The sequence below is a fragment of the Anarrhichthys ocellatus genome, unplaced genomic scaffold (genome assembly GCF_004355925.1).
Source record: "Anarrhichthys ocellatus isolate YVR2014 unplaced genomic scaffold, GSC_Weel_1.0 scaffold42, whole genome shotgun sequence".
NCBI lineage: Eukaryota > Metazoa > Chordata > Actinopteri > Perciformes > Anarhichadidae > Anarrhichthys > Anarrhichthys ocellatus.
Window position 1 is genome coordinate 2,411,001 of NW_022280072.1, and position 20,738 is coordinate 2,431,738.

Below are 20,738 nucleotides of genomic sequence, written 5' to 3' on the forward strand. Positions count from 1 at the left end.
TACTATATTTCATAATGTATTTTATTATTTTATAAACATTGAACATGTTGGGGCTCCAAACAAAAGCCCTCTTGATTTGTTTTGTCTTAATTAAAACATTAAGGACACTGAATTTGAAGGATCTGACTAAACTGTGATTATTAGAGTAGCTTCTTTTTCTAAAATGAATCTGAATGTCTACATTGATGTGTGAAAATTGTGAAAATACAAGAGCTGTAAAAGTTTCAGACAGAAGCGTGGGTGTTCGGATATGTGTTGATGAACAGTGATGTAAAACCGTGGAGGAGACAACAAAGGAAGAAGAGGGTGATTCTTTGCCAAATGGACATTGACTCCTGAGTCCCTGAACTTGATGGTCTGGTGTAAATATCAGTCAGCTGATGAGGAGTGGCTCCTTGCAGACCTCCTGCAGGCCGCAGCTCGCATCGGTTCTCCTCAGTCCGCTTCGGGCGTCTGGACCACTTCAGCTACTGATTGCAGACTTCTTCAGCCTTTGATCAGCTGCTGCGCGGACAAAGAAGCGCAACGTCAAGTGCGCAGAAATCACCCAGAGCAAAAACAGGATGTGGTCTAGCCTACAAAATAAAAGCGAACTCATTTTACACCTCTTTGTCTTTACTGACAACACCCATAGCTATGCAGGGAATTTCAAATTATCCTACATGGTTTGGGGTGTTTTTTTCATCTGGTGGACAACTGACACATTATTGTGATTTAAGGCGCACTTGCAAGGACTTGTGGTCATTCCAATTGTCTTTTTTTATTTCGGCTACATGTTGAATTTCTATACAATTTTCTTTCAGGTAATGTTTAGAGAAAACATGAATTCAACGCATTCAAATTTCTTCCAAATGCATATCTTAAAAAGTTAGAAAGCCTTCCCTCTTCAAATAAAACAAGGTCGCTGTGAGACCTTTATTTTGTAAATATGACCGGATATAGTAGTTATTTTCTAGTCTGACAGTCTTGACATTGGTGACAAAAGCAACTGTGCGCTCCGCTGTGCCCGCACATCCAGGAGCCAACCAGCACTGTTAATGGAGTAATAACCCGGCTGCCCGGAGAGAAGAGAGAGCGCACCTAGAGGACCTACAATATCTATATATTTATTAAAAAAAAAAAAAAAAGCTTTCATTTCAACTTGTGTCTCTTCAAATAACAGAAGATTTCTGAGGAGGGGGGGAATGGAAGATTTGGGGGAAGTATTTCCATTTAACCTCAGGTCTCCTGTCATGCTTGACTCCAGGGCAGAGTGGAGCGGAACGTTTTTGCGCGTAATCTGACTTGTTCGTCGTCTCCGTGCGTGAAATGAAAAAAGGTCTGCAATGGTTTTGGCTCTCTGGTAACTATGGGCGCGCACATCCTGGAGTCCAACTCCAGCGGCAACTTGACTCCCGCTGTATCCGAGGCTGGGACTGTCCTCCCGGGCTACCTGGCGGTGATCTCATCGGTCCTCATGGTGACTCTGGTTGTCGTTGTGGTGGCCGGAAACGCACTGGTCATCATGGCTTTTATTGTGGATAAAACCCTGAGGAATCAAAACAACTACTTCTTTCTGAACCTTGCCATATCTGATTTCCTCGTGGGTGAGTTTGGTGCCTCCTCTTCTTCTTGTTTGTCTCTCCTCCAATTTACAAGTCCCTCTCTATGAATGAACAAACACATTGCAATGTCCCCACAGTGTTACTACAGTGAGTCACTATTCATTGGTGACCTTGCCATCCTTTTTTTACATTACCATTTGAATATTGCTTATTTGTAGCATCCTTCTATATTATTCTACAGTCACACCAATCTTTTTTGTGCTGCTCTTATCTGCAGCCGAAGAGAAATGATGCCCTTTGTTTCTAAAATTTCTCTGCAGGGGTTTGCCATGGTAACATGCATGCAGCCAGTCAATTTCTAGTCACATCAAGGTGGTCTGGAGAGGTGTAAACGTTAATATAGTATTAGCTGGGAGAGGGTGGTTGACTCATTATGCGGTGTTTGTGTGTCTGTGTGTGGTTGTTCCAGGTGCCTTCTGCATCCCGGTGTACATCCCGTACAACCTGACAGGCCGCTGGATGCTGGGTAAAGGGCTCTGCAAGGTGTGGCTGATTATGGACTACCTGCTCTGCACCGCCTCAGTCTTCAACATCGTCCTCATTAGTTATGACCGCTTCCTGTCAGTCACAAGAGCAGTAAGTACAAGTGTCAGAGGCGCTCATTAACACACACACACACACACACACACACACACACGTAGACATACCACCACAGTCAATTGTAAAAAAAGAACGTGTCACCTTCCAGTGCAGTTTGCTCTGCGGTGAGAAGTCATTGACATTCACGGCTTGATTTCTTCCAAACCATTTGAACACAGAGCCGGAGCCGCCTGGTTAAATTGGAGTGTTTTGGATGCAGACGTTAGGAGTCCGCTCAGTCGTCCTTGAGGCCCAATTTAATGCAGTTAAAAAAAAGGGCACTCGATTTCACAAGCGCCACAGGAAACACTGCTCAAGTCCGTCAGTGAAAACGCGTTTAGAATGTTGATCTGGAGGAAGTTTTCAACGGTTGAAAAAAAATAATGACATAGTGTCATCATCATCAGGGCCGTCTCAGGCTGGGGTTTGAGACTTTTTAATAAAAAGATTTTTTTATGAAAAGAGGCAGCAGTGAGGGTCAAATGAAAAATGCTAATGAGTCGCATTGTGGAAAAAGTAGGATCCAATGTTTTTGGAGCTTGACTCGCATTTGAGACTAAAGACCTTACACACACACACACACACACACACGCACCAGGGTGCACAATGAATAAGCAGCACGAACATGCGATAAATACTCGCCTGGTACATTTGTATTGTGAAAGGCAATAATGGAAGGAGTGGATCAGTTCTGGCTGCAAGAAGTAATAAATCCTTCGTATCGTTTCATAAATATTGGTGCAGCTCAACTCGTTCCGCAACGTGATTGGTTGATGCTTTTATTCGAGGTGCTAAAGCTCGCTTTTTTGCCGCGCTGTTTGAAAGTACTCATGAAAAAAACAACAGCCGGAAAAAAAAATGTATTTACCTGCAAATGAATTGCACAAAGAAAAATAAAAAGGCCCCTGGTGTGTAAAAGGCCTCAAGACCTTGAGCATTGGGCGGTCGGATCACAAGTGGACAGCCCTAAACGACCGCCACATTGTGATCACTCAAAGCACTTGTCGAGGCGGAATGGGACGAGCTGGACCAGATAGCTTTCTATTGTAAACGCTAATGCGTCCTGATGTGTTCCCTGGCAAGGATGCAACAGAGAAACACATCATCAAAGCTGCGACCCCCCTTTTGTTCCTCCTTTTCATCCAGTTGGTTCTCACGTAAGCTGGCTTTGTCCACGACGTCTGAACATTGTGAAAAGCCAATAAAAGATATTCAAACATGTCGGGCGATTCGATTTGCCTGAACACGGCAAGGAATCAAAGGAAGTCATCTTTTTTAAATTTCTGGCGGACGAGGCTCGGGAAGCTCATCGCTGCTTCACGCAAGTTAAAAACAAAAACGCATTTTGTCTCAAATGACGCACGTGTTTATTTGCACATCGAGCCAGGAAATGAGATCCGATCACAAATGGGCGCATTCTACTATCGGCTGAGAACAAAAGTTACGCTGCTTCAATTTTGTCCATTCTTCTTGTTTTTTGAATGCGACCAGCAGCTCTATAGCTCATTTCGGTCGGTTGTCCGGTCCATAAAAAATGTCGCCACCTTTTTCGCCAAAGGAGGCTGAAACTTGGCACGGAGGTCGAGTGTTGAGCGAGGTTGTGTGTGTATGGATGCGTGTGCGTACGCGGTCGCAGCTATTGCGAATTCCCGCTTGTCACAATCTGTCTCTTGTGAGTCCACCAACTACAGCTGAGAAACATCTGGAGTGCACCTTTAAGGGAGTTTCAACCAGAACAAACACTAACATATATTTCTTGCTCCCGTTGGCTTTATCTGCGTAAAAACCTGATAAAACCTGATAAAATCTTCAAATTTCTTCCCAAGAATTAATCTCCCAGACAACATGTTCCTTTGTGTCTTATTGACATAAAGCTGTAATAATTCCATGCGGATCATTTTGTATCTCGCTGCCTGTTTTAGCTGTGATTGACGTTTGTCAGACCCCACGTTTGCAGTGTAACGTATTAATGTATTTATCTGCTCACTGAGCAGAGTTTAGTGATAGCGTCTCTTTGCTTGCGGCTGCTGTTAGAGACTTTTGATCTCAGCAGCTTCGTAGAAAATATGATTTATTCATCTATTAAGCTGGATTTTTCTCTTGTGCTTTTATAATGAGCATTCAATACCGACATGATGTCATGAAGTTGCTTTATTTCATTGTTCATTGACTCAGAGAAGTGGATTTTTGTTGTTTAAATGAGATTGTCGGTGACATACACAGCTGGTGCAGAGAGATACTGATGTTTCGAGGCAAAGAGAAGATTAAAAACAACAACACCATGAACAAAAAAGAGTGAGAACGGTTAATGGAAGAGCCCCGCTTAATGATAGAGTTTAGACTGAGAGGTGAAGTGAAAATGAGGCGATTGTGAAGAGAATGAGTGACGGGCGAGGGAGGAGCGGAGCGAGGGATACCAGATGTCTCTTTCACACGCTTGTGTCGCATCCGTGAATGTGGCTCACAGCCCCCCCCCCTTGGCTTCAGTGAGACACCGCAGAATAAGAGCCTCACAAGTGGTTTTAATTTACAGCATCTCGTTATACAAACTGGGCTCCATTTGTATTTGTTAAGGCCGCGATAAAAAAATCAAAATGCAAAATACTCATCTGTGAATATTTTGCATCAAAACTATTCATACCGGCAGTGATGCAGATTTTGCCTCAACTGCAGCACTTTTTTAAATAAAAGGTTTCAGGTACACTGTTGTATTCGAGCTACTCTGAAATTTATTTTTTCTTCGTTTTACTTTTAGCAAAATGCTCCAAGTCAATTTGAGTTCCCTTTGGTAAACAGTGACAGTGTATATATCAAGGGCTTTTATTGTGAAAGGTAAGAACAGAAGGAGTGGATCTGGTCTAATAAAGCATGTGAAGTCAATGATGAAGTGTCTTAAAGCTGCATTCTCTCTAGTGTCCACCAGGGGGCGACTCCTCTGGTTGTATAGAAGTCTATGAGAAAATGACTCTACTTCTCTCTTGATTTATTACCTCAGTAAACATTGTAAACATGAGTTTATGGTCTCAATCTCTAGTTTCAAGTCTTCTTCAATACAGCATGATGTTCATTTAGTACATTATGGTCCATTTAGAGTCACACAGGCCATAAAGCAGGGGATGCTTTAGGGCGGGGCTACACAGTGATTGACAGGTCTCTACCAGAGTCGTATACGGCGTCTCTACGTCACTCCTCCTCAGTCCAGATATGGTCACTTTCGCTTACTGGTTGCAAAATGGTTGCAAATCCAAGATGGCGGCAGCCAAAATGCCGAACTCAAGGCTTCAAAACCGCAGTCGACAAACCAATGGGTGACATCACCACGACTACGTCCACTTCTTATATACAGTCTTTCTGGTCTGTGGTGTTGTACGATGTAATGTACATTATTGGCAATGGTTTATTTGTGTTATGAAGAAGAAGAAGAAGAAGAAGAAAATACTCTTACCACGTAATGTTCACGTTCTGTGTCAAAGTATTCATGACAAAAGCAACAATTCAAAAAATAAATATACTATTTAGGTCGAATTTAATCTCAAGAATAGAAATGCCCCATGTGTGCAAATGTCTTTAATATAACAGCTGAAATGTAACACAAAGTGTTGTTGTGCAGCAGAGGTTATGGCTGTGAGTCACACATGTGCCTCTCTTTCCATGCAGGTTAAATACAGAGCACAACGAAACATGACCCGCCAGGCTGTGTTCAAGATGGTGGTGGTGTGGGCGCTGGCCTTCCTCCTCTACGGCCCCGCCATCATCTTCTGGGAGGCGATAGTCGGCGACAGCGTCGTCCCGGCTCACGAGTGCTATGCCGAGTTCTACTTCACCTGGTACTTCCTGCTCAGCGCGTCCACCTTTGAGTTCTTCACCCCGTTTGTGTCCGTGGCATTCCTCAACCTCAGCATCTACCTGAACATCCACCACAGGACCAAGAACATGGGCGCCTGCGCAGAGAATGACGTCAAGACGCAGCGGGTCCGCAAGAAGCTCAGAGACGGAGCAGCCTGGTCCGTGTTTTTTGTGAAGACTCGTAAGGTGTCGTCCAGCGAGCCCACCGCTATCTGCGCGGTTATCGAGGACATCGACGACGTCCTGTCCCCGTCCTCCTGCGTTGGCGCCAACAACAGTCAGATATTCATGCAGAGGGAGAAGTTCTCTCCAAACAGGGAAAACCCCAGGCTGTGTCAGCACACGGCCTCCTGCATGGCGCCTGGCCGAAGGACACAGGTGTCTCGTCTCTCTCGAGACAAAAAGATTGCCAAGTCTTTGGCCGTTATTGTTTGCATTTTTGGGATTTGCTGGGCTCCTTACACTCTTTTGATGATCATTCGCGCCGCCTGTAGCGGCGAATGCGTGGCGAACTACTGGTACGAGATCACATTCTGGCTTCTGTGGCTGAACTCCGCCATCAACCCGTTCCTTTACCCGCTGTGCCACAGCAGCTTCCGAAGGGCTTTCTCAAAAATACTGTGTCCGAAAAGACAATCAGTCCAGCCTCACATCGAGGCTCAGTCCTGTTAGATGAACTCAATTGCACTTCCATGCTCTAGGAATGCAGTAACTGTCGTCGGTCAAACACTGTTCAAAACAAAAAATCCATATATTCTGTTCTTCCATCGAAAAATCCGGTTTTCAAAAATAAGAGAGACGTTTGAAGACGTTTGAAGTGAAGTGAGGATGTTCACGGTATATCTGACAGCAATACATTTTAATATAAGCCCTATTCACACATGACTCCTGTTACCAGGAGACCTCATGTGATGTTTAGAAACATGGCAGGTAATTTGCGGTGGAACTTTTCCTTGACAAATTACGGACATGTTAGAACCGCACGAGAGATCACAGACGACCTCCGCAATTATTTCAAATGACTAGAGGTCCCCGGGTTATAGTAGTACCGTGTGAATGGGGCTTTAGTCATGAAACTTATGGGGAAAAATAACTGCAATTTCTCTGATAATCTCTGTAAGAAGGACATGAAGGAGGGATGTGGTTTCAGCTTCTTTGAGTCGTTAATGCTGCAAAATGATGACGTATGCAGTCAGATGGAAGGTGACGATTATCATTAAGTCTAAGACATTATACGAGTAATAACTACTGCACCACTAAGCTGTTAAATTATGATCTATCTTCTTGAAAGCACAGTGGAGGGAGACAGCAGCGTCAGCCAACATCGCTGTGACGAGAAAACCTTTCAACTCCGATTCAGATCAAATTGAGGATTTTAGGCTCTTTTCATGGTTTTTATACGGTTTCAAAATCTCTCTGCACATGAAACCTTTTCACTATCAAATGTGTCTCTGTTAATGTAAACCAGAGGGGGGTCTCTCGCAAGTTCAATCTTTTCATCATGCAGCAATAGGATGGCAAATGGTGAATCCACAGAAGTGGAGAATAAGAGAATAACCTGTATTTGTTTACTGTGTGAACTTTTTATTTTATCACAGTGATGTTCATTTTATCTGAAAAGTGGGCTATAAAGGCAGCAGGGGGGGGGGGATCAGCTGTTATCTGCCAACAGTGAATCTGCACTTAATTTAAAAAAAGGTGTTCTTGTTGATGTTTAAAATGTACAGCACTAGCGGCATTGAACCTTTTGTACATTGATATCTATGCCAAGCTAGATGGTTGTGTTCTGTAAGTTCAGTATTTATTTAAAGACTTGACTGGTTTTTACCACCCGAACTACTTGACTACTTTGTATCTTGGCTATGAATGTGTTGGTGTAAGTAGCCAAAGAAAGAATAAAACGAAGACTGCCTGTAGGCTTTCTAACTCTACGTGTTCTTGGTCAAATCTTGTAGTGCAGAAGGAAATCTTTTGACATGTTGGGGCAATACGCTTTTACAATTTGTTGCCGCGAGTTAGACGAGAAGATTGATACCACATCGATTGATACCACATTATGGAATGTGGTATCAATCTTCTCGTCTAACTCGCGGTACTTTAAATATGTAGCCACTACCAGCAGCTGGTTAGCTTAGCTTAGCATAAACAGGGCTAGAAACAGGGCTAGCTTGGCTCTGTTCAGCACGCTCTGACTCCCAAGTTGTCTAATACGGCAGCTTCAAACTATGACGCTCTACTGTGTGGTTAAAAACAAACAAACAGGACTTTCACCCAGGAGACTGCTGTCCGTGTCCCATGTGTAGACGAAAGTCAACGATCTCATTATCTACAACTGTAGAAGGTGCTCTAAAGTTGTGTTCAATCAGGTGAGGAGAGGAAAATGAATGCAAAGAGGAGATTAGATACAAATGATCCCGGTGTGGTGCAGACAGCAAATCCACAGGAAGAGTGCCGAGATTCAAAGCAAATTTGACGTAGTCCCAAAACGGTGAAATTACAATTTCCAGCTCCGTCACATGATGCCATCGGCCCTCAAAATACTTTTTCTCTTAGACCTACATTTGTAAAGAGATGTCTGTAACTCAGCGGATCACTTCGTTTGAGGTACGTTAACTTCCCTTATTTAAATCATTAGTTCCTAAAAGTTGTAAAATGCACTAATAGCCGAATCCAGAGTTATTTCATGTGAATGAGAACAAGGCTGGACGGAGGGCTGGGAGGCGGGACTAAAGGAAACGCCAGAGCCCTTGCTTTATGGACCCCATAATCCATGGCGGACAGAGGCGAAGATGCTAAGTGCGAGATAAAAATGGTTAAACTTGATCATCATGAGTTTTTAAACATATGGACACGAAGAAAAGGCAGAGAGACTGGAGGGAAATAACAGCAGGAACAAGAGTTCTTTACTGAGTTCAGTCAGAGGTTGAGCTGAACATAAACTCATAGTTGTGTCCGCTTCTAGCTATAAAGTAAGCTAACGTCAACAGTCGGTATAACAACGAACAAAATATGGACTGCATGAACAGTCCGGCAGTCAGATTAGTAAGGCTGGGTGTCGGTACTCAACACCTTTAATGTATCGACCCAAATAACCCAGTACCAAGTAGTATCAAAATTCCTCCAGTCAAACAATACCTGCATTTGATCCTTTTTGTACCAAAGATCTAGAATAAATGACTATTTCCTTGGGTTTTCCTTGCTGCCAGTCACTGTGTGGGGAAGCCAAGCGTAGTGTAATGGATGGAGTTGGCAGTTCAGTGTGCCGAGATGCACATGTGGTGTCTGATTAAATACGGTGGTGGTGGCATTTTACCCAACTTCCATTCACACGATGAGAATCAAATAAATAAGAAAAAAAGGTGGATCAAATGAAATGATCCATTCCAGTGTTGATATCACTGTATGCGTACTGAGATTAGCTTATTTCCCCAAAATGTAGAACTGCTGTCTTGACGTGTTTTGTGAGAGGTGAAAGGTTTGTAATTCTTTTTAATGTTCCTGTGATAAGACGAGATAAGATAACACGGAGATGGGCTGGTCCAGGCATGAGTGGGTGGACAGGAATCTTGTTGTGCTGTGTGAGAAATGATAGCTGTTGTTTGTGTGCGACACACAGCTGTTCAATTACTACTAAACACAGAAAAGAAAAGAAATACTGTTGCTTGGAAAAATAAAACAAAGTTCCCCGGTAAGGCTCATGACACTGCAGCGACAATAAGAAGTTGTTGTTGTGAAGAAGGCTGTCGAGCTTTAATGAACTGATAACAAGCACGAGATAAGTGACAGAAGTGCAGGGCTTTGACCTTTGTCACATATTTCCTGCACAGAGGAAGAGAAACAAAATATGTCCATAAAGCACCCTTAGGGATTTAAGACTGTCGGGAAACAACAGTATTGCTCTGCCCTTTGGGAATTATGTGGGACGTTTTACTTGAGAGAGAAGACACAGACCCCTGGAGATAGTTGAACCATAAGAGACACATACCAAGTCACAGTGTTGAGAGAAAAGTTATACCGACTGGATGATGATGGCTGTTATTTTGCCTTCTTCCTGTCAACAAACTTTAAAAAGGGATGATTCTGATTTGTTTAAGTCGTATGAGACTTATCCATAGTAATGCTCTCTTCAAAGTCTCAAGACTCCATTGACAAAAACAGAAATTCTACATCTAAGAACACGGGAGTTGCTGGTCTACCGCTGCCTGGATTGGTTAGTTTGTTTGTGTTATTGTGTGACTTTGGTGAATCTGAATCAGGGGCAATCTTTCTGAAAAAGGAAGGCAGTGCTTAAACCATGCATTCTCTCTGATGTCCACCAGGGGGCGACTCCTCTGGTTGTATAGAAGTCTATGAGAAAATGACTCTACTTCTCTCTTGATGTATTACCTCAGTAAACATTGTAAATATGAGTTTATGGTCTCAATCTCTAGTTTCAAGTCTTCTTCAATACAGCATGATGTTCATTTAGTAAATGATGGTCCATTTAGAGTCAAACAGACCATAAAGCAGGGGATGCTTTAGGGCGGGGTTTCATTGTGATTGACAGGTCTCTACTACGGTCTGTGAGTTGTCTGTGTTTTTGTCCTACAACTCAAACCCTTTCAAATTGTCTTTTCAGTTCATGAAAGTTAATTGTAACCTTTTAGTCGTCTGATAATATCTTATTCATCGTTCGGTTGTACTTAGCTCCACCCTCTAGTGTCTCTTCTGGTTCCAGAAAAACAAGATGGCGACGGTCAAAATGCTGAACTCGAGGCTTCAAAACTGAAGTCCACAAACCAATGGGTGACGTCACAATGACTACCTCAACTTCTATTATCCAAAATAAACCCTTTAAAACACCAAAGTCACACAATAACACAAACAGTCAGAAAGGTCTGTCTGACAGCAAGGCAAAGAGGTGAAACATTCTAAATATAGCGTTCAATTAAACTGATATACATTCTTTCAGGAGTCTAGAATACGTCCACAGCAGAACATTACTTTGCTCCGTGCTGGTTCTCCTGTCTGTTTCTATGAACTCATCTACTGTAGTAGAACCCTGACTGTGGAGGAGAACCTCACACAAACGCACTTCCAAAAAATCTGAATTATCATGTCTTGAAAGTATAAAGACAATACTCCTACAGAAACTGCAATGTGAAGCATTCAGTTTGTGTAAATTGTTTAGGTTCAGGATTTTGCCATTTTTAACAGGAACAGATGCAGAAGATCTTTCAAAACACTACTTTCATGTTTGTTAGCAACATCTCAGTTCAATCAGATTTTCCATCTCGACTTCAGACTGTTAATACAACACACCACATTAAGTGGCTTTTGTTTGAAGAAACTCTTTCCTCTTGAAACACCATCCAGAAAAAAAATACTTTCTCCTCAAAGGGCTCTTGAGGATGAAAAGATTTTCATCTCTTAAATGGCGGTGTTGTTCTACTACTGACCCCATTTAATAATAGTGGTGAGAATGCAGCGGCTGCTGTGGGCTTGCATAGACATTCTGTGCCCGTGAAAACGCTTTAATATACATTAGACACGACTGTCATATACTTGCTTCTCAAAATCCGTTAGAATGGAAATAGACTTCAAGGAGTACAAGTGGCTCCCCCACACACTCCCCCTCAAAACGGGTGACAAAGTCAATTTAGAGGCATTTCATAAAAGGTCAGCGAAGGATGAGATGAATAGACTGTGGTTAAGGTGACCTCCGAAAAGACGCAGGTGGACTTGCAAATAGAAAACAAATTGCTCGGTATTGACATTGTTTCTGTGCGCAGTGGGAGACCCGAGAACCAATATTCACAGCCTTTCAGAAAGAAAATTGGAAGCGGTTCACATCCTCCTGATTCATGTTTGAATTGCTATGGGATACAAATATGGTGACAGTAATATAATTGTTATTGAGGCACTAAACACAGATGAGTTCCTCGAGGACTGGAGAGTGAATACACAGACCTCTAGCTGTTATTCTTTATTTAAAAGTTAGCTGCTGCACCCCGGACTAAACAGCATGTGTTTCACAGATGATAAGCAGACATGCGTCATTTGGAGAAAACAAAAGAAACAAAACCCTGGAGTATAATTCAATGGAAAATACTTTTGAAGGCAGCACGTCACACACTCTTAGAAATAAAAGGTGCTAACAAGAACCATCTAGGGTTCTTCGGCTTGTCTCCACAGGTAAACCCTTTTTGGTTGCCGGTAGAACTTTTCATAAAGGTTTCACATGGAACCCTTTCAGAGCGTTCTACCCAGAGCCTTACATTGAGGGTTACACCTAGAACCATCTATCAAAGGTTCCACCCAGAACCTCCTAGGAGAAGTTCTACAGAGAACCCTTCTATGGTGTAATGGTTCAATCCTGAACCCTCTCTAGAGGATCTATCCAGAACATTTCAATCTTCTAAGGGTGCTAACAAGAACCCTTACAATTCCAACGGTTTCATCAAGAACCCACCCAGGGTGGTTCGACTGAGAATCCTTTCATATTCCAAGGATGTCATCTAGAACCCACCCAGGGGTTTTCACCGAGAACTCTTGCATATTCCAAGGGTTTCATCTAGAACACATTCGGGGGTTCTACCGAGAACCCTTTCATATTCCAGAAGAACTCAAAGGGTTCGTAATGAAACCTTTGGTCTTACAAAGAGCTCCTGCAAATTATTTTCTTCAAAAAAGGGTTTTTCGGAAGCCAATGGTTCTGTGTAGAACCTCAGCCCCTCAGGGAGAACTCTTTTGCAACACTTATTTTCAATACCTGATGATCCAATATATTCAGTCAGAGTCAATGAGAAAAAAAAACTGGCAGCGTATCACAGCTTAGAGCAAGATTAATGCTGAGCCTGTAAAAGGTTTGTCCATAAAAAAATAGAAATAAATAATTTCAGTCATATTATGACCAATGCAAGGAGTTGATTGTCCACTTATTTTTCGTATTGTACACTCTACCACACCAGAGCCTGCGGGAGTTATGAACAAAGACACATCCAGTTGCTGAAGACGCTGTTATCAACTCTTTAACTGGATTCACACAGTGTGTGGAATAGCACTTCATCCTCAAAAATAAAACAGTGCATGCAGGGAAAGGTAGCTCACCCTCATTAAAAAATAAATCAGACTTCTCTGTCAGAGTTCTAAATCAACCCTAGTGACCGAAACATGCTAATCACCGGCAGCAACACACCACAGAATACTCCACCATAAGAGGTCAATCAACCACGACTTTCTACATCATTAATTTCAGCGTTTACTTGTTAATTGCTGCCAACCACTTTTCTGATTTGGGCCAAGAACTCCTTGAACTTGAAGTAGAATTGCTTATGACTTGGGAAATGGAATGGTGTCTCTCAATCTCAACGTTACAGCTAAATGTGTATGACTCTCTGCTGTTATCCGTGAAGTGGTGTTAGAGCGGAGTGACTGACAGCCAGTGAAAACACACAGACAGGAAACAGCCCCTTGTCTTTCCCATGACACCGGTGGGCAGTTTCTTAAAAACATTTGTCACAGGTCATGAAGCTCAGTTGTCCTCTTATGACCGCTGACAAGTTCATGCAGCCTACTCATGTTTTCATTTGTTAATATTTATGAAGACTTGAGGACTTCGCACACCAAGTAATACTTTTCGTATGCCTTTTTAAAAATCTGTTATTCAATAAAAATGATTGCGTACAGAAGCCTTGCACACAAAGCATTTTATAATTATATTCATTGCAAAAATGTGCAATACGCGACAAAACTAAATTAATAACAATGGGTGCAATGGGCAGTGCCATAAGCAGGGCTAATGTATGAATGATATGAGCAGGAAGCTATTATTTAGCTGCCTTGACCACAATCACTACTCTCTAATCCTTCGTACATTGTTTGTTTTGCGATCGGTATCCATTACCCCAATTCCAAACTGTCATATCTGCCATCACCTGCAGCAATCTATCTTTGTGTTCCACATCTCTTCTCTGTATTCTTATATTTTAGTTTTGTCGTAAAGTTCTTTGTGCCGGGAGACAAAGTCAATCAGTTCATCAAATTTTGGATGTTAACGTTAGCATGTACGGTGGCTCTGAGTGGTAAAACCACTCAGATGCAAAAAAAAAATGCAAAAAAATCTAAACTGTTCCGGAAAATGTGGTGTCTGAACCTGATTGACACAACCGGAGGTTGAATTCATTTTTGAACGTGGGACCAGTTTGGCTGAAAAATACGGACTTGGTGTTCATAGCCTTTTAGAGTCTGCACCCAGGCTAGCAGATCTTTGAGACACTACTTCAGGCCTCCGGCAAGGCTTAACGTCAGCATGCTAACATGTCATTATAATGTTACAATGTGAAATGCCTCTTTGATCATTAGAAATAAAGAGGTTTCAATAACAATAAAAATAAAAAAGGTCTGCCCTGATGCAGGTAAGACAGCAAAGAGCTCTCAAAGAGTTAAAAGACCAGAGTATCTGGCTGAATCTGCTAAAATGATATCTGCATTACGTCGAGGAAAGATCAGAGTTCCCTGAGTGCTCAATTATCCACCTCTCATAAGCCCTAAAGAAAGGGCGTCGTCACACCTTGATTAGCCGAGAGGGGAAATGCACCAAGCTGATCTCAATTCTTAATTAGGGAGCCGGTCCAAAGATCTTGTACAACAGGTGATCAGAATAACCCTCCAATCAACTTGGGGGAATTAAAATAAAAATTAATTGGGTAAAAGGGAAATGACAGCAAGTATACCCAAGATGAGGGACTGTTACAGGGTGGTTCTGGAGAAAAAAGGATCACGAATGTTGGTGTATGATTTATCCTCTGGGCACTGTGAATGTCCAAATACCTAATTCTACAGCACTCCCTCCAATATTTGCTGCGATGTTTCAGTCTTATATTGTCATCCCTAAAAGAATAAAAACATAAAAAAACATATCTGTGAGCCAGAACATTTTCTGACCTTCAGTCATGGCAGTTGATGCCGATTGATTGTTGCCCCTTAAGATATTATTGAGATGTATTTTCAGTTAGATGACCTTTCCTGTTGATCGAATACAATTTGTTACACTGGACAAATGCTGCTTATGCTGGAGTAAAAAAAGCTTTCTATCTGACTAGAAAAGTCAGATTTTGGCTTTAAAACCGACAGTTCAGCACACAACCTTTCCACACAATAGAGCAGGACTAGATGTTCCTGGCACTAAATCTTTCTAATGAATCAGTGTTATTTGTTAGTTTTTTTGTGCCAGCTACTGCTACTGAAAACAAACAGCAAAATATGGATAACAAAGACATTGCAAGTGGAGTGGAAATAACTATTGCTTTTTTTGGTGCGCTAAAATGTCATGTTCCCTTTCAGCAGCATCTTCCCACCTGCAGAAGTTTGGTGGCTGAAACACAACAGAGCGTCAAGTGATTCAAACCACTTCATACTACGTTGTGTATCAAATAGGGTATCTAAAGGGTCGGAGGGCAATGAAACTGAATTTCACATTATTAGGCTGTACCTCAATTCACCAAGACAATAGCATCCCCAGCCTAGTGGGTAGAAAATGAGTTTTCCACCCCCTTTATCTTCTGCATCACTTTGGAACAGGGGACAAGGTTCAATGGGTAATTTTGATTTGAGAGCTCAAGCAAGCCGATCCTCGAATGTACTGCTCCTAATTCATATCTGTTCTCTGTCTCCCAGAGATCCCATTCCCAAATTTAGACTGAACTGTCCAGGGCCACCGACACATGAATAATAAAATAATGAGGATGATCAGGTTGCCAGGCAGTGGATTTGACAAACTAACCCTGACACTCAATATCGCTGCAGATGTCGGCTGCGTTTTCCACCAGTTTACCTGTTGAAGACTGAACACGACGAGGTTTAGAGAGAGTACAAACGACGATACCTGGGCTTTGGGTATCGATCATAGACTGTGTGAAATACGGACGTGTGAAGCTCAAAGTGGCTCCGGCCATGGCCTTATTGGCAGTGACGAAGGCGGCCTGTGTGACGCAGGAGAGCGACCAGCTAGTAGCTAGCGACCTGAGACGGCAGCCACCTGTCACTCAACGCGGCCACGGGCTTAATTATGCCTTCAAGATTAAATATAGTTAAAAAGGGGTTAAGAGTTACCTAAAGAAATGTATCCTCCTTACATTTGTGATGACCGAAGACATAAGCTATAGAGATAAGTGTATTTTTACACCAGTCTCCAATTTATGATGGCTAATAATCTACTGTAACGTGACACATCCCTTTAGCCTTCCAAGTCCAAGTCAAGCCTCAAGTCTGCAGCGCTTTGTAGCTTTGTAGTCTGTACGAGCGCTTTGTAGCGCGGTGGCGATTAGCTAGCCAGTGGGACACACACACACACACATGCACACACACGCACACACAGAGGGATTGAATGAAGTGTTCTACTAGTACTGGGATCACTTTAAATGTACTGGTATATGTACTGGTCATTTTTTAAAATGACACCCAGCGCTAGTTGTTAGTTCCCTCAGCTCTGCGGTCTACTGGTGCGATGCTTCATTGTCACGATACCCGATCCAGCTCTTTCAGTGAGTATCGACCCAATATCAGTGTCTGATCGGTGCATCTCTAGAACAAACTATGCTTCTCTGTGCTATTGATTTTCTGTATGTGGGTTTTTTGATCGAACCAAAAACAACAACATTTGACATCTTGATTTGACAACCTGTTATTTTTGTAATGGTGCCGATCTAGTGTTTCATCGACCGAACCTTTGTTCCACTTGATTACTGTCTGAGCCATTTGTCTGCTGCACCCGACTGCTTATTCACAAGCAATGCTGGTTTTCTTATTTATCCATTTTGAGGGTATTCTGTAAGACAGATGATCTGTGGGCAGGTTCAGAGTGACCAGCAGGGACATGTGCAAAGTCAGTGATTATAAAATGCCAGGCAGAAAAATGATTTCTCTTATCTTATATTGTTGTTTCTCATTCTTACTTATGTAATTATTTTGTGTGCTCATCTTCCATCTGCTAACCTTTGTCCTCCATTTGAGTCACTCTGAGATGCAATTTGACTGTAAATGTTTTGCAAAGTCCTTTATGAATTATTATGATTATATTACAGTCAAAGGCCACCAGAAAAGGCAAGCGTCATAGTTACATTCAACACAGGCGGTGTTTTCATGCATCTGTGAGCTGTATGTTGTGAAACTCTTGTGCATAATCTTTCCATGGATCCAGCCGTAGATTATGAAAATGATGCCTGTGATACATTTCAGTCAGTTGATCAATTTTAAAGGAGTGATGATAGGAGGGTCAGACAGGGCTTTGAATGATCAATCACAAACTTAAAATTAATTCATATGAAAAGTGATGCAGAAAGTGTGCTGCCGGGGACTGGATCTACATAAAAAAGACCTTTTTTCCTGCACAGAAAAGAGGAATTCAGGATTCAGGGCACTGTACACCACGCTGATGTTTTCATGCCCTACATTAACTTGTCACTTGTGTCACTCACCCGTCACTTGTCAGTCAGTGATGCCGTCATGAGACTATTTTCCATTTGTTGACTGATTACTTTTGACCTCATTTTACATGTTAATTCAGCACACAGAGAATTGAGCAGTGAGAGAAGAAAACAAACAAACAAACAAGCAGCTCATCCAGATGAGTATACAGAAAAGTAATTTGCCTGGCATGAATACACAGATGCAATTTAGGGCGATGATGCCCCCCCCCCCCCCCCCCCATCACCACCATCACCACCATCACCACCATCACCATTTGGCATCTGTCCTGAGACGCCAAACAATGAGGTGGAGGACGAGATCACACTCATCAGGACCACTGCGGTCTTCTGATTGTCAGGTTTCACACTCATCTGAACACGCGCTATGGTTTAAACTGAAAGGTGTATTTTTGTATTAATAGCTTTGATTTATTATGAGCAGGTATAGTTCACAGTCCGTTAAGTTGAAAAACGACCCTATCGCTGTTTTCCCACTTAACAGCAAACCTGCTAACATGTGTCTTTAGTCTTCAGAGGGAAAGGTTATAATATTATAATATATTGTATTAGCTCTCCAGCTTCGATCGGCAGTGGTGGAAACATGACTCCCAGGTGGACATGCTGATTTTCACCTCTTTTCTGGCACGATGCTGTGACACACGTTGAAGTGAATATATATAAATAAAATCAACATGGATTTTGATAATTATTATAATTCAAATGCACAAAACAATTACTTAATATGCTCTCCTCAAAGCCGCCAGACTCCAGTCAGACAACATCGCTGATCATCACCGAGTTAGATGTGAAAAGAAACAACTCCACTGACAGAAACAGTCATTTTACGTCGCTGATCAGTGCAGAAAAGACTTCATTCAAACTCACAGAAACTAAATAAATCTCAGAAAATCTTTCCACTGGTCCAACAATTACCAACTGTGGTTTGAGAGTCTGAAAAATGACACTGAATAAGTAACAGATATAAAAGAAGATATAACCACCGTAACCTTTTCACTGCTTCCAGCGCGGTCGAAGGCAACATAGAAAGAACAGAAAAGCCTTCTTGTCTGCTAGCAATGGGAGACGAGTCTATCATCTATTTTCAAAATCTTTTGCCATGCATGTGTGAAGAACCTGCACATGAGCTCTACTTTTGGTGGAAAAAGGGTTCGTGAGAGCGGTGATAGTGAACCAGAACAGTAAAGTTGCAGCCCGACGGCTCAACACGGAGCTGAAACTCCCTGTAAAGCTCCATGGAGCTGCAGATTCATCTGATAATTCTCTTTAGGTTCATTTAAAGCCACTTTATGTAATTATTTAGTTAATTAAGAATATGGTTAACTTTCCCTTACACAGTGCCTTCAAACAACAAAAGCACGCTTCATGTTTGTTGTCTTTCAGTTGGCTGACAGGCTCTCAGCCTGAGGTGAAGCTCTGCAGAATCATTACAAACTGAGCACCGGGCTCAGACCTTCTTGACTGCCGTGCGAGTCTCTGCCACTAACAAACAAAAACCCTTTCAGTGACGCTGCTTCAGGCACGACGAGGCTGCAGTCTCTTTTCATTACTGTACATCAGACCAGAGCAACACTTTGCACATCTGATCTCTGATCATGCACTCGGTGCTGCCACGCACCACACGGACACGTGCACGCAGATAGAAGCACAGACACACATGGATAAACATTATTCACTGTGGCATTGTGCTTAATTTAACTAATGTACTTTTGTAAATGATGATATGTTTTAAAAAGCCTAACCAGGGCCAGGGGTCGTGAATTAGCCTCGGCTAGAGATCCTATACCAAAGACTTGGTCACGACCAACAGGTGGGTCGACAAATACATTTGCAGAATTTGGGCCAGCTCTGACAGGGTCCGACCACTATCCGTCTCTGCTCCACAAACTCATCGATCGATCACATTTTCCTCTTTTTCAGGCTGGTTTTAGCAGATCTGGAGATAGTCATGGTTAAACCGTGGAGCTAACATTAGCAGCTATGTTAGCACATCAATAACTAGCGTGAGCGCCTCTATGCTACGCTAGCTACTGAAGGTATACTGAATGTATACACACGTTGATTTAGCTTTTTAATGATTGTAACAGTGAATAAAGAACATCCCGGCTTTACAGGAACAGTGTTTCTTAATCTCATTGTCTTCTGTCTGGATCTGCAGGTGATGTGGTGGTTCATTTTAACGCTGTGATCTGTAGCTTTAGCTTCCATCTTTATCTTTTGAACCTGTTTTCTCTGCTGAGTCAGTTTGACATCCTGGATATATCCTCTCAACACATATTGTAGATCTTTCTGTCTGCTTCTCTCTGAAATAGCTTTTTCCAACAATTAGATGATATCAACGCAGGGAGTGCAGTTAGTGACAGTGTGGGCTCCATGGTAACGTCTCTCTGACAGATTGACATTGATTGTAGTAGCAGCGGGGGGCGGGGCTTAACCAAGGGTCAGTTGTAGCATTGAATCCAATATGACAGGCTAGCATTTGATGAGAGGAAATGAAAAGAATGCGATAGCCTCCGCCTAAATGCATTTATTTGGTTCCATTCATAAAGTGTTTGACATGTCTTATATGTTTTCAATAACAAGCATAAAACAAAGTTGTGATTCATCAAACATATTTCTTTTCTAATTGGCTTGTTCACCGTTTTAAGATAATATAAGGAAATGGCAGTAAATGGTGAGGAATGTTCAGTTACGCACACATTTGCTCCAGTCATGATTCATAGATAAGGCTATTGTGAATTGGTTTGCAGTGGTTTGTCATCTTTTAAATCTCCAGAAAAAAATATGCAATACATCATGTATCATGTTATTGTTACCTTTTAAAATGTTTCTTTTGTATTGTTCCTGACAAATGAACTAATAAATAAATAAAATAAAATCCTTCATGAGACAGTTGAGTAGGAGAGGGACGAGTAAATCAAAGGTCTAGCACCGAAACGCCAGCCAGGAATCGTCAATATCTGGATTTTCTCACATGAACTGAGCATCTATGGTGCAGTGATTCAGAACGATTTTTTTTTAACAGGCAAACCTGACAGACATGTGGTTTCAACCCTTCTTCCGTGCTCGGTGAAATACTGACAGGCCTACATGGTCAGATGGTTCATACGCAATATTGCAGCAGACTTTAGGTCAGCCCACAGAGAGCACATCTTCCAATGTACACTTGTACTTTCACACATGTGCTGGCTGAATCCAGACATTTCCCATCTTATCTCTTGGGAGTTCAGACCAGATAGAATTT

The 20,738-nt window shown here is 42.1% G+C and overlaps 1 protein-coding gene across 1 annotated transcript; it reads left to right on the plus strand.

Annotated features, from left to right (window-relative positions):
- The first annotated feature begins 1,024 nt into the window (after positions 1-1,024).
- LOC116394870 (histamine H3 receptor) lies at positions 1,025-7,960 on the plus strand. Its single transcript, XM_031868224.1, has 3 exons — positions 1,025-1,586; positions 2,014-2,180; positions 5,841-7,960. The coding sequence occupies exons 1-3, from the start codon at positions 1,349-1,351 to the stop codon at positions 6,699-6,701; spliced, it is 1,266 nt and encodes a 421-aa protein (XP_031724084.1). The 5' UTR covers positions 1,025-1,348; the 3' UTR covers positions 6,702-7,960.
- The last annotated feature ends 12,778 nt before the right edge of the window (positions 7,961-20,738 follow it).